Source organism: Triturus cristatus, chromosome 3_2, assembly GCF_964204655.1.
Source record: "Triturus cristatus chromosome 3_2, aTriCri1.1, whole genome shotgun sequence".
NCBI classification, from domain to species: domain Eukaryota; kingdom Metazoa; phylum Chordata; class Amphibia; order Caudata; family Salamandridae; genus Triturus; species Triturus cristatus.
The window spans coordinates 491,474,804-491,489,760 of NC_140584.1; the positions used below are offsets into that span (position 1 = coordinate 491,474,804).

The 14,957-nt window shown below is 42.8% G+C and overlaps 1 protein-coding gene across 4 annotated transcripts in view; it reads right to left on the reverse strand.

The window, feature by feature from the left end:
* DENND5A (DENN domain containing 5A) overlaps positions 1–11,368 on the reverse strand; it is a 299,668-nt gene extending 288,300 nt beyond the window's left edge. For 3 of the 4 annotated variants that reach the window (XM_085648156.1, XM_085648155.1, XM_085648153.1), the window contains exon 1: positions 11,085–11,339. In XM_085648156.1, the coding sequence (XP_085504282.1) occupies positions 11,085–11,199 (115 nt within the window). In that variant the 5' untranslated portion in view covers positions 11,200–11,339. Of the gene's footprint in view, positions 1–11,084 lie in introns of all 4 variants that reach the window. The other variant, XM_085648154.1, reaches the window with a different exon arrangement.
* Between the last annotated feature and the right edge of the window lie 3,589 nt (positions 11,369–14,957).

The window sequence follows — 14,957 nt, forward strand, 5'->3', positions numbered from 1 at the left end:
CTCCACCGGTGAAAGGAATGGATGATTTGCGTTTTTTGCTGTTAGGGTGAAGATGAGAAAGAAAATAGCCAGACATAGAAATAATCTAAGTTCACAGCCCTCTCTATCTCATATCTGCAAGTAGGAAACATGTTTGTAAGATAGATCTTCCACCATATTGATGATCACAGGTTTAATATCAGAGTATTCTATTAAATCAGAAAAATGTGAGGACACGGCGTTCACGATCGAGAAAGTAGAGCTGCATCACCTGCCGATAACAGCATGCTCAACCATGAGAACATCTAATCTATTTTTTGTCCATAACCATGTTTTTTATGAAAAGACAAAAAACAATACAGCCACTGTGTACCCCATCTCACATCCTGTGTTAGAATACTTCCTTCCCATCTTACATAGGCCACATACAACACGTTTATCAACATAATGCATTATGGGAGCTGTAATCTTAGTTAGACTTCATTTAGTGAATTGGGCTGATACACCTGAACGTGCTGATTTGTAGCAAAATAGGCGAGGCATGGCGAGGAGCGACGGGCGAGGGGGTTATATTGATGGGGTTATTCTAAGAATATCACAATGGTGGGAACCACCTTGGCTTCCATAGATACCGTCCAAGAAATTGAGGCTGTGATACCTCTTTCAAGAGTGACTTATTTGATAGTAAGTAAGATAATCCAGTAGCACAGCTTGATTGTAATTTATTGTGGGGACATTCATATTGTCCTAACTTCTGGCTGGCGTCCAACCTTGGTGGGAACAATCATCTTGTAGCACCAAGCCTGGACTTTTTTGTGACTAAACCGAATGAGTACTGCTGCCTTGAAAATACCACAGTGCATGATATAAGGACAGCATTTATTATATCAGCAACCACAAAAACTTATGAGTTCAAATCATTCCTAAATTGAACCCAAAGAAATGTAGACTAGCTCAGAAGCTTTATTAGGCAGTTGTGTGAACTTCTAAGATGGCGTGTCTCAAAGGCAATCTCAAAACTCAACCTAGTGTATAGAAGGGAATGGTGGAAGCTGCTGTCACAGTAGACATGACCTGGGATGAAGAAGATATGGCCATGGAAAGAGAGACACTGATGTGGACATTCATATCCATCCATCAGCACACTATTTATGCCGGCCTACATCCGTCAATTTGAGAGATGACGGATGGAATCTAAACCCTCCAGAATATCCATCTTACGTGTAAAGTACCGCAGGAGGTTTTGGAAGAGGGATAAATGTAATTCATTCTCTTGGCTAACCTGACCAAAGTATGAAGAGTCAAACATATCCTTTTTTTGGAAAAAAATATTTTTTTTTCCAAGAGCAACAAAAAACACAGTCTAACTTTAACAAAATAAAACAGACTCCTTTCAATGTCGTTTCTCAAGTACTTCATTTAGATACATTCTTCTTTCACAGTTTCTTTCTTTATCAATTCTAGAAATAATTAATTACTACCATGCCAAAGTATCCTTCTGACTTTTCTCTCCGATGTTGTCAGTGTCACTGTGATCCCAGGTCTCCCACATTACCATTGTCCTCCACTTCCTCATCTACCAAGCAGGGTTTGATGTAAGGGAGCTCAATGAAATTGCACGACAACTACCCCCACGCCTTCAGAAAAGGCAAAGTGCCAAGTATGAGTCTAGGGTGCAGACCCAGAATACACTGTTCAGTATTTATTATTACTAGGTAGCTAACCATTAGACGTATTGTCCAAGATCCCATAGGCGAAAACTGTCCTACCACGTGAATCAAGTCTGCCCCACGAGTGTGAAATCAGCAGTTTGCATCGGAGCAATGAGGTAGGTTTTATGCATAATTACCGGTGTAAAGTAGCCTCTGTGTCTGCCTTCCCATTGTGTATATCTAAAACTTACAATAGTGGCTGTTACGTTAGTGTAGCACAGGGCACTGGTCCAGGTGTTCTCAAGTCATCCCTCTCTATGTGTTTGCATTGCATTTTTTCTTAGCACTCAACTGGTGTTCTGGCTCTTCTCGGCTGTGGGCGGTATATGTATGGTGGATACTGGCCTTTTGCCACCGCTTCGAGCCAGCAGGGTGCCAAGCAGTCCAACGTCAGGAGACCCTTCTAAAAAGCCTTCTCAGAAGTGCCTGTGTTTTTATGCCAATTTAGCACCTGGAGTGTCAGCATCACAAACACTTTTCTACCATGCCCAGATGAAATTATCATTGTCACAAAGATCAAGGAGCGTAGTGCATCCCCCATGGATCTGTCCCACATTTTCACCTTCACGCTTCAGCTCTCCAAGTCATGGATAGCACCACAACAATTCCCCATGTAAAAAGTGGCCGTTAGGATACTGGTCATGGTCCAGTGCCATTTACTGACACCGTGTAACTCTAGGTACGTGGCTTCTCTCACCATCCCTGGCATGGACATGAACAGCTGGTCCAATGGCCCTCATCCATGACAGTCATTGAATAGCTGCTTCTCATAGTTAGGTCTCTCATACAATGAGAAGACCGAGTGCTGCACCTGCTCCGCCAGGTGATACGTTTTTCAATCTGGTAGTACGAGTCCTCCCCTGTTATGAGGTAACTTCGAAGTCTACAGTTTAACCCATGGTCATTAGGAATTCAAGAAGGTAATTAAGCTATCACATTCTCTGAAGACTGCTTTGGGTGCTTTTGCAAAGCATCCCTGGAAAATGTATAGGCACCTTAGCAGGGCTATTCTGCCCAATAATTACAATGGGAGTGAGACCCAAAACTGCATTGGGTTCTTTACCCCAGTTAGAACCTTGTGTAAATTCTGTCCCAGCATATTCTCATTTGTGATTGCTATCCAGATCCCTAAATATTTAAACCCTTTTGGATGCTACTGCAGACCTGTTTCCAGCAGGCCAGCCTTCCTTCTCTCTTCCAGACATCCGATGGGCAGTAGTCTCACCTTGGCAACATTTATGAATAGGCCTGACACCTGCCCAAAACTGTAATGTGTCCTCAGCAAACCTGGGACCACTGATCTAGGGACTCTCATGAAGACTAATGTATTGTCAGCAAATAATGAGACCGTATGGACCCTGTGTCCTATCCAAAGCCCACACTCTGACATTTCTTTGCGTTATGGATGGCACTTAAGGGTCCAATAAGGAGGGCCTTCCCAACCTCATCTATGGGCAGCCACTTTGGGCTTATGTGTCCACCTGTTTACCACCTCATTCCTCCTCCGTGCTGTACTACTTTATTGGTCTGCATAGACTTAGGTAATTTGTCCTTCATCATTCTGGCTTTTGTCCTCTTTACTTTCTGGCTACTGGGGGAATCGCCAGTTAACTGACACAGGCCTAGGTCCACCACCCTTCATATCTTTCAATTAACAACTACCATTGAGGAAACTTCATGTGTACCTCTGACACATCAGATGGCAAGGGCTGTTCCTATTATGTTCCTTAGGACAACAATGGGGAAAATGTTCTGGACATCATGCTCTAAACTTCAAATGTGAAAGAGGAAGCACAGCAGTCCCCATGCTCAATCTGGCATTCAGACCTTACTCCAGGTGCCTCACAACACACAACATGGATGCCTCTGCACACGCCTCAGGCGTTGAGATCTGATTTCCACTGACAAGCACAGGATACATTGCTGCAGTCACCCTGAGGCTACCGCCAGCAGACAGCTGAGACAGGAAAGCAGGAGGCCCAGGGCAGCTAGCCTTATATTGATCAAGTCAAGCATCAAGGGCCTCTCCCTTCATGGACTGTTCCCTGTTCCAAGTGGGCTTCCACCCCATCAAATCTTCTCACCTCCAGAGCACAGGAGCAGTCCGGGCGATCATGCTCCTTCACACGTGAGCACCATCTTGGATCTTGGTTTGAAGGCCCCATTCTGCCTCGGACCATTCAATATTTCAGCCTCATCTACTACTTTGAGGCAATTGCTTCCTTCAGAAGGGACGCAGAAGTGCCAGGGGTGCTAGCAGTTCCTTATCCTGATTTAGGGGCCACGATAACGACACAGTGCTCACGATACGGAAGGGTACGGTCAGAGAGGCATGGAGCTCTCGGTTCTTACATCCTCTGCACCATCTTTTCGGCCTCACCTTCAAACATATCCCTTCAGTCATAACGTGCATCAACAGCAGGCCTTGCCAAAGGTCAGATGGCAAGGCAGATCAAACTTGTTAATGAAGATCTTTCTTTAAAATGCAATTCTCATACAGGATCAACAGCAGGAAACCTCCATACAGTGTATGACTCCAGCAGAAACATGACACGATAAGGCCGTGCCAGGGTCAGGTTAAATTGTATACGACCAATGCAAAAAGCTCTTACAAATGTAAAAGATCTGTTTAAAAAAAAAATTGAAAAATTATGTAAAAGGACGGACATAACGAAATAGTTAAAATATGAAAAAACTGAATAAAGAGCAATTTTTTTTTTAAAACAGCTTCTTTGTCAGTCTAAACATATGGCCACCTTCTTGAGTGGGTCTGACAACTGTTGTGCAAATATATATATTCTACTGGTGATAGCCAGTATGTAGTTATAGTTAGGACCAACTTTTCTCATATACAGAGCATTTTTTGTTTTGCTAATAACCTTGGCACTGTTTGATGACTCTTTATGATATTTTCAAAAAAAAGGCCCTTCTTTGCCTAGTTCTGCATGGAAAGTTTCGGGGTGATTCGTCAAGTGGGTGCCGGAAAAAAGGGGGGATCCTAACACGCTATTTCCCCATGCAATGTCTATGGGGATTTTGCATTTTTTAACGCAAGTACAGGCAGAACTGGTGTATGGATTTACACCAAATTTGGCAGAAGGCTAGCTTTTGGTCCCGTTAGAGCCCTTTTTGTAATTCGGTGTAAATGTGTTCTGTGGTTTAGAAGTTATTAAAGAATTTAAATGTTGTATATCTAGGGACATGGATCCTCTGTGGATCCAATTATATATTACTTTACATTAAATAAACCATACCATTTCACTGAAAAAAACAAAGTTTACAGGGACGTTATAGTTAGGTTCACGTTTTACCCACACAAAACCATCGAAATTCAGCAATTATAATTATACTTATAGTTATACTTCTCTGAAGAAAATATAATATGTGCCATGCAGTAACTTTAGGCCACAAGTTATAGTTTCTTAACATAAGTATAACTGTAAGTATAACTATAACTGCTAAATTTCTATGGTTTTGTGTGAGTAAAACGTGAACCTAACTTTAACGTCCCTGTAATATTTGTTTTTTTAGTGAAAATATATATATATATTTATCTGCACACGCACACACACACGTGTCTGTTACTTCTTCACGCCTTCATTCAAACTTTAAATCATTTCAACAAAGCTAGAAAGAAAACAGAGATAATAGCAAAAGATATCATAATATTTAAATCCAGGTTTTGGGCTAATTCCCCCCAATATATCCCAGCCAGCATCCAACCAGAGACTGAGTAAATTACACTCCATGGTGCAGAGTTATGGGCTGGCCAGGGTGCCCCCAATTCTGGGAACAACACAATGAAATCTCACAAAAAGTTTCTTTCTCTTCTCTAGACACTCCCTTTATCCTATCTAGAAGCGGACTGCGCCATAAAGAATCTGGCTTAGGAGGGATCATACAAGAATGTGCTTTGTTATGCTGCCAAAAACAGTCTGGCGAACTTCAAACACCAGCTAAATGCCTACTGGGTAGAACTCCTGCAGGCACAGTACGCAGTCCCAAAGTCATGCTTCATCCTAAGGAATCTGAGGAATTAGGGCTTTCACAGGAATATCTCCTCCTAAAAAGTAATGGCATAACAAAGCCATTCATAAAAAAGACCCTCTTGAGAAGCTTGGCAGGAAAAGACCTAGAAGCTCCAGAGTCTGACACAGTTGCAAACAAATTGTCCCCAACTGGGTCCCAAAATGTTAATGAAAAGTGAAGTACCTATTAGTGACCAAGACCTGTAAGCAACGAGATATCGTATCTACTGAGAGAAATCAGAAGGAAGAACAAAGGGTCACTGCAGATCAAAGACACGCTAGTTGCACTAATCGTAACAGAGTAAAACCGGCAGACACCAAGTGGAATAGGATAGACAAAGACAACTGTAAAAGAACCTTTCACCTAAACTGAGAAATTGCTTTTCATTAACCTCCGTTCACCAAGGATATTTTTGTTTTCACTCTTTCCTTTTTCTTCCTTTCATTTTTGTTCAAAATCTCCCTTTCTTTATTTTTATTTTCCATTTCCATTTCATTTTTTGTACGCAAAGGCCATCACCTGATTGAATGTAAATAAAAAGTCTGATGCAATTTAAGTGAGTAGATGTGTTAGTTGTAGATGTGTTTGTTTCACCTAGTCGTGTAAAAAGTGGAATCCATAGCAACCAGCATGTGTATTCTTTTTAATAGTAGTTTATCTGGGAACTAAGGGGAATCTCCAGGGTGAGGCCATGCCCATCACAGCCTCAGGGTGGTAGATTTCTCCCTCTGCTATGCCAAAATTGTCAGTAGAGAAACATCTAGTAGGCATCCAATAAAAGTAGTTAAAACAACCAGGAAAAGTTTCAAACAAGTCAAGAAGGGGACATGATGACAGCACTCTACCTCCATTTTTACGGGCTGTGATCTTGGTAAATGATTTGAATGCCTGAGGGACCACTTACAACATAATATTAGCAAAACGTGTCTTGGTTCATCTCTAATTGGCCTGTAGGGAATGTGGATCCTTATCCTATCTCCCTCTGGGAGCTTGGCCACTCAGTTTAAGAGAGGGTATACTGTGCACATTCTGCAGCTGAGAAACCTGTGGCTCTATCATCAAGTTTGTCAAGATGCAGTGCTAACTGCACCAAATATGGTGTAAATCTGTCTCCTGTGGAGGTTAAAATAGTTTTGTTTGCTAAGTTTTGTTTGCTAGGTATGTTAGGTCAAAATTCTATTTTTCCAGAGCTACTTAAAGAGGCGACCTCATTTACAATGCATGTAAGCAAATTATGATCATATTATACATAAGCAGAATGCACACATTACTTAGATTAATAAAGTACACATTGTTACCATGTTTCAGACAATAGACTGGTGAAAAATACATTGTCTCAGGTCACTGACTATTTCAGTCTGAACTATAGGTGTGACCTACAGGCATCTATGTTCTCAGTGAGACCGGGCCCGCCAGGCTATGGCACTGGCAAAGATAGGAACAAAAGTGAACCAGGTCCATCTGAAACAAAGCATTACATCCCGGTCTTTAACACACTGAAGCTGCGACACAACGTTACACGAAGTTCCTTTTGTGACACAGGAACAAGTGAACACTGTTGATTGCCACTGGTGTCCTGGAGCCTAAGATACTATTTCATTTCAATTGAATAACCAGATCATCACAGCTAACTTAAATGTACCTTGTCAACTATTTTACTGCTTAGTGCAACTAAATCTGCAACAACACAAGGCCCACCACTTGCGGAAAGGGTTCCCATAGTCACAGTCGTTGTCCTTGTCAGAAGAGGCAAGAGATGAGTTTCAATGGTGGCTCTCCCACAAGGAGGCCTGGAATGGGAGAGTGATCTTCGGATCCAGTCCGGACCTGGTCCAGACACCTTCCTCCAAGACTGGACTCAGGAGAGGGGGGCTGTGCGCGGCTGTTAACTGTAGAACAATCACAGCAACAACTGTGAACAAAGGCTTTGGAGGCCGTGGTGATTTCAACTCCCTCGGGCTCCGTTGAGGCCTTTGTTTTACTAATTAGAACATTCTACCCTGATGAGGCAGAATGTTCTAATAGCTTTATAGAAAGCCGTAACTGGGCTGTACCGGTGAGTAAAGCCCCACTCCCTTGTTAAAGGCCCTCCCCTTCAATGCTAGAGTGGGTCTTTAATGGCCAGTATAGCCTGCTACGACAGGCTATAAAGCTATAGAAGACTCTGTGCAAAACATTCAAGAAACAGATAACTAAAATAATTGTTAGCCATGATTACATCTCACTATATTCCTGCTTGTCAGACTTGCCCCCAATAATTCCAAGGTGCACAAAAAGGAGTCGATGTGGAATATGAATGCCTGTGCACAATTTCAAAATCATTCAGTGTCCACCTAAAATCAGTGTAATTAGTTTAACAGTGGCATAGGTATAACACAATGTTTGTATGTATTAAACAAACATTGCAAACCCAAGAGGGCTGTTGTTGGCTGCCAGCTTTTCGGCTTTGTCAATACTTGTTTTGTTTTGACATGATTTTTGTAAAATGTTATTGTCGGGGGGAACAGCTGTGCCCACACGAATATAAAAACAACTATGGGTCTGACGTTGGCCACCACCCTTTTGGCTTTGTCAAAGTTTGTTTTGTTTTGTCATGGTTATTGAAAAATATTATTGCTGCATAAACTACCATGCCCTGATCAGATTATAACAAAACTTTGGCTACTGTAGTGAAAGGCCGAAAAATGTGAATGGCACGTTAAAAGGCCAGCTGTGGAAGAGTGTTGGCTGGAAGCCATTATAGGTTTATAAGTAAGCATATTATTCATTTAATGTTAGTAAAATCAAAAGGTCTTAACTATCGCCAGGCATAAAAATAATTTGATAAACATTTTTTTGCCTCAAAAGCACATGTTGGTACGGTAATCTCTAACACTGAAGGGAACTATTCATTTTGTTTTTTGGTAGGCACAGGGAGATTAAGTGATTTGCCCAGAATCACAGGATGTGGATTCGACCCAGAGGCTCGAACATTGGTTTCCCAGCTCCAAGGTCGGCAGTCTAGCCCTGAGACCACATCCTCTCCCTATGAATGAAATCTATAAATGAATATATGAATGAAATAATAAGAAACCAATTAATGAAGTGGGCTTGCTCAAACGACTCATTTGTATAAACGAGGATAGTATACATACATACGTTTAGGGATCAAAGGGTCTTGGCTAACGCCAGGCCAAATAAATCAATAATAAATGGTCAAAGTCAAGAATATTATCACACTACTTTTTCTCTAAATACTTAAAAGTGCATGAAATGATGAATTAGCCAGCAGCTCGTGGGCTCGGGTCTGCCCTATGTGTCTGTGCACGTCCTCGGATTGGACTATTCGTTTTATCACGAAGCAGAGGCCCGTGGTCTCGGCAGGGAACAGACAGCATCTGCCTGAATGAAGAAGACGCGTTTTGTTCTTTGCAGCCGGGCTCACTGACATCACCCCTTGAAAACAAATGCTGCAGAATGCACTTGGTGGTGAATAAATGCATGTGCTGTCACCGACACACGGCTGTATCTGTTCCGGTCTCCTCGGTGGGGACTCTCTGATCTGGGGATGTGAACACAGCCGCTCCTGGCAGGTCTGAGCTATCCTCTGGCGTCCCTAGATGGCATCGGGGAGGAGGGTGAGACAGGGGACGGGGGCTGGGGCACAGGGCTGCCAGGTCTAACGGTGCATGCAGCATCCTCGGGAGGGGCCTGCAGCGCGGTGGGGACAGAACGGGGGTAACACCGATCCGTGCTGAGGAACTCTATAACAGGAGCGTGTTTCTCGTCCTCGAGCGGCCGGGGGGTGGGCTGGCTGTACTTAGAGGGAGGCGGCGCAGAAGGACGGGGGACAAATAATGACAGACCAAGCGACTCCCCGCCAGGCCAGACGTGACGGCCAACATGTGGGCACAGCTGCCTTCTCGCTAGTACACTCACGTTAGTAGTTCAAATCAGAAAAATGGTATGCTTAATATCTACGAATAATAATAATGATAATAATATTAATAATACAAATTATAATATTGACAATAATAATATTAATTCGAATTATATTGACAATAATAATATTAATAATAAAGAAGAATATATTGAGATATTATTGCTATTAACAATGTTATTCTTATGATTAGTTACAGTAATAATATGGCTGTTTTTACTGGACCTTTATTATAATATTAATATTATAATCATTTAGTAACAACAACAGTCATTAAAATGGTATTATATCATGATTACATTATTAATAATAGTAAAAATAACAGTGATATAATCATAGTATCATTCTCCGTATTACTATCATTAGTAGTAGTATTAATATACTGCTTCATCCTAAATGCTTAATTAAGAAGGTTTGTGTCTACAGTTATTAATTATTACCCCATAGAACGTGACACTCGCCTCACTCATTGGGCCCTTAAATGTCATTTCGCGCAGGGAACCAGAAAATCTTGACACCAAAAGCGATTTGCAGCAACAATTGCTTGCAATGAGAGACACCTTGAAGTGAACTGAGGGCATATAGCCCATGTTTCTGAGTAAAAGATGGAAGCCTGGCTCCAAAAAATCGGCCATTTCCAACCAGGCACAAACGAGATTGTTGTGTCAGAAAGGTGTACAACAAAGTGGGTATCCATCACCTGAGATGGGTGGACCCTCCTAAAAGAGATGTCTTTAGACAGAGGTTACAGATGCTGACAAACCACACGATGGGACAGAAGATAAGGATAAGGGATGGGCAAGTGTGGTCTGTTAAATGTAATTTGTAATATAGCGGACCCTGTAAAGCTAGTCTGCTTCACGGCGCTTGCTGGAGGAAGATGAAGGATGAGTGTCAAACAACAGAATACTGCACTAGGTGTTAAGGGCACCATGAAGGAGCCATGTAAGAGGGAGTAAGTACTCTTCTTTCAAGTAAACAAGTGCTTCACTTAACTGTACGAATTGAGCGTTTTTAGAATTTGTAGCCTTGGGTGTCACCACAAGAGTCGTTTTAATCTCAGACCAGAGAGACTCTGTCAAAAAGCGAGGCTTTGGAATGCCACTTTGCGTTTGCCTGGAGCGCAAGCAAGAACACCATCCCCCACCACCCATTCCCGGCTGTTGCCCTGTAATTACACAGTAGCAGTGCACAGATTATCTTTACTCCGTGTCAGTGTGTGCTGCTCCGGGAGGAAGGGGTGGACTCCTGTCTCCCTGCCAGCCTTCGCACCGAGCGGTGCGCTCGCCCTTTCCTGTGCCAGCTGTTGGGCAGGCTGTGCACCGTTACTTGCAGCCTCAATGAAATCCCAGCACCTCTGGCAAACACCTCAATCGGAGTTTGTCTCCATCCGCAGCATCACTCAAATGTAATGTAGTAGTCCCACCCAGCCGGTTTGCACTCACCAGAAAGCTCGTCCGGTTCCAGCCCGGTGTCCGTGTCCAGCCCACTAATGACAAAGTAATCGGCAAAGCGCCCAGGAGCAACGTTGCCACCGCCACCTCCACCTCCGCCGCTCATGGTGGCTCCGGGAGAGGGCAGCTCCTGGCTCTGGCTCGGGCCGCCGCACAGAGATCACTCCGCGCTGCGGCTCCGGGCTGTCAATGTCAGGCGGCCGCTGCGTGCGGCATTCCGGCCTCCGCTGCCATGATGAAGCCGACCCAAGGACCAGCCGCGCTGCATGCTGGGCTTCTTCCCCTCGCCAGCTGTTTTCAAGGCGTCTTGAGGGAGAAGCAGCAACAACAACAAAATACAGATAGAAAAAAATATATCGCGCATGCTCGGTGTGAGCATGAGATGACGTTATCCTCTGTGCTATTAAAAGCTTGGAGCTTTTGGGAGGCTGTGTGTATGTGACTGAGCCACAGATGTGACCCTGCTGCATCCATATCCCAGCCTCCCTCTTCTGTCGTGAATCTACGGGTAACGTCTGGGAACATACATTTCCATTTTTTTCCATATTTGTAGGTGGTTATACCTCATGTTTGACTTACAAAATTAGATAAAATGATAATATTCTTTTGGACAAGCAAAATGAAATACACCATTAGCTGCAAACACAACTCTCATGCACTAATAGCTAAAGCTATGTATTCTCCTCTCTATAAATCCGGTCAACTTTCTTTACATAACCAGTCTGTGGTTTCGAATGAAGTTAATTTGTTACAAAACTCTGTAATATTATTCTCCCCTGGCAGCCAAAGACCTTAAAATCCTAGTGGTAAACAGGCAGGGCTTTGCACCCACTACATTACACTGCACCTGCCTGCCTGGCACTCACTCTCTCACCCAAAGTAATACAAGCCATCTCCTCTAGCAGCCCAAGACCCACACATCCTAGACTATATGCCTGCTCTAGACTTTGCATCTCTGTGAACCTGAGGGTTGCGCTGTCTCTCCTTCTGTCCTTCTCTCACCAGACTACCAAGTCTGACTACTCACGCTCAGAAGTACCACTCAGCGCCAAACTGACATGTAAAAGCAACTCTGGCTTTGAAGAATAACTAGCTTTAATCAACAACTCTCACCATCCAAAAATAAAACCCAACACACATCCAATACAATGTAGACATCCCTTACAGCACACAACTAACACAACCTCGAAAAGCCATATTTGTGCTTTCATCGGGCATTAAACGGCACTCTGTAGCTAATCTTAACACAACTATGATTTCAATCTCGCCTACAAATGGTTATATCCAAACAGCACATGCTACATAGAACCCCCACCATCATGCACACATTACCAAAGACATATAGTTGGCAAACCATGGTCAACTCATTGGCACTGTCATACGCTACCCCAAACATATGTAAATGTAAATGTCCAGTATTTGTAAAGCGCACAGCTATCTCCGGAGAGGTGTCCCAGCGCTGGGGGCCGTCGGCAAGATTAAGCGAGCTATTGCTCAGAGTCACATGGTGCTGGGCTGATCTGCTGCCGGGGATCGAACCGTGAACCCCAGGATCCGGAGGCAGTCGCCCTGGCCGCTGCGCCATATGCCCTAGAAACATACAGCCAATAGCAAAACAATAGCTGACGCTCTCACGCACAACAACCTACCTTGTGATACACGTATAATAAGCACTATACAATTACTAAGCTAAGGACAGTTGATCCCTTGCCCAATCAAGAGAACTGCAAAGGCCTTCAGAACACCCAACTACAGAGATAAAACTTCACAAAGCTATCCCCTGATCATCTCTCTTTAATTTCACACTAACACAAAGCACAACAAATCTAAACACTGTACAAAGTCTCTACTAACCACATACAACCACGCTCTAACAAAACAACAGACTCTATCCAACAATGCTCACTCCAAACCAGGATCCACACGATGCCCAGAGAGAGAGAATTCGCTCAAATGATATAGCGATGGTGGTTGGGGCCGTACAAATGGATATAACATAAGCAAAAATGTATGACTTTTGTAAGGTGAAAAGTTTTTACTAAGCATCACTAACACACAAAGCATATGTACAGCAATGGGCAACAGCACATCAGCACTGCAAGCCTCACTCATAAATACACACAGTGGTGCACAAGCTGCAGCAGGGCATGCTTCATTAATTTTATGGCAAGACCGGAGGCTAATATTATGCAATCCTCTTTATTGCGCCACCACCACCCCACAGCAGCATCATCAAAGAACATAGAACAACAAAGATCTTAGAACACTAACAAACAGCCGGAATCTCCATGACTCTTCCTTCTTTTTTTGCTGCTGCCCTTTCAGATAAGTCATGAACGCCTTTGGCTCTTTTATAATATTTAAGTAAATGTGGAAAGAGGAACGAATGTTGGGATAATTTATGTCTCTATAGCGTTTATGAATGTGGTGAGTGAATTGGAAGCTGAGGTAAGAGGTCTTTATGATTATTTAATGTGGATGATCTTGAATATTTAAAAGAAAAAAGTTTGTAAGTAATGCTTGATAAATCACTTTAAAGAATCTCATTTTAATTGATCTTAAAGGAAGGATTTTGTATGTTTTCGGGCTATGTGTAGAACATTGACGAAATCAGCATAATGTTCTTTAGAGGAAAAGGATTTATTTTGGTTCGTTTGGGTACTAGGAATTTGATAAAATATGTAAGGTTGATAATGAAAGGGAAGTATTTAGGTGAAAATAAAAGGGAAGTATTTTTTACATTAGCGAGTAGCTTCGTTGTTTATAAGTAATCGTTAATCCGTTGAGAGAAGCTTACCGTTGCGCGCGCGAGCTCCGGGCGGCCATTTGCATCCAGGCATGAAGAAGGGACAAAGTCAGGCAGGAAGTGTAGGTTCGCGCACGCGCTGACGTCGTAATTGACGCATGCGCGGGGTCGCGAGACTTCAAAGGGAAGAAACTGACAGACGATCGTGAGGAAAATAGAAAACGATCGCGGTTGTGTTATTTAGGGAAATTAAGAGCAGGTGATCTCAGAATTATATAGAAAGGATAAGGAGAGATTGGAATATTTGAGGGAAAATTTAAAGAGAAAGGAAGTTTTGAAAAGAAAGAGTTTTGGCTAGTTGGTTTTTGAGGAGCAAGGAGTAGTTTGTTTTGGGTTACTGTTATTATTACGTTTTGAAAGGATTTTAGCTTGGAAGGTTAAGATAATTTAAAGTGTATTAATTGAGAGGCTTAAAAAAAAAAAATGTCTGAAGAAAATGCGAACTCACAGGGAAACTTAAGTATGGAAGAGAGGTTAACTCTCATGCTAAATAAGTTTGCAAATGATTTAGATAAAAAGATGGATAGAAAACTAGAAGAGTTTAAACAAACAAGTGCTCATTTTTGTCAGGAGGAGCATTTTTGGTCCGCAGGTGAGGGTCCGGTGTTGGAAAAGAAGGGAGGAAAAGTGAGCAGGAAGAGGAAGAATGTTGAAAATGAAGGATTGAGGTGTAAAAAAGCTAAGACTGCCTACCCAAGCTCTGGTTTACTTTGCGATCGTGCGAAGCAGGTGAGTGTCGAGGACACACAAGGGGACCTAGAAAGAGGTCAGGGTAGTAGAAGACATACTACCGTTTTATATGACGAGTCTTCGGGTAGTGCAGAGATAGAATTGAGTTGTTCATTGGAATTTGATTCAGATTATGAAGTGGTAGTAAAAGGGTCGAATAATGATGAAAAGAGTAATGAAAGATCAGAGGAAAGTGGAGGAGTCAAAGACCCTTTAGGGGAAACAATGTTTGACCCTATGTTACTAAAGCACCCGTTATCCCCCGAATGGAGCCCGGCTCCTCATCTTGCTGAGTATGTCCAGATGTGGCTAAGAAAGCAGATACTGAA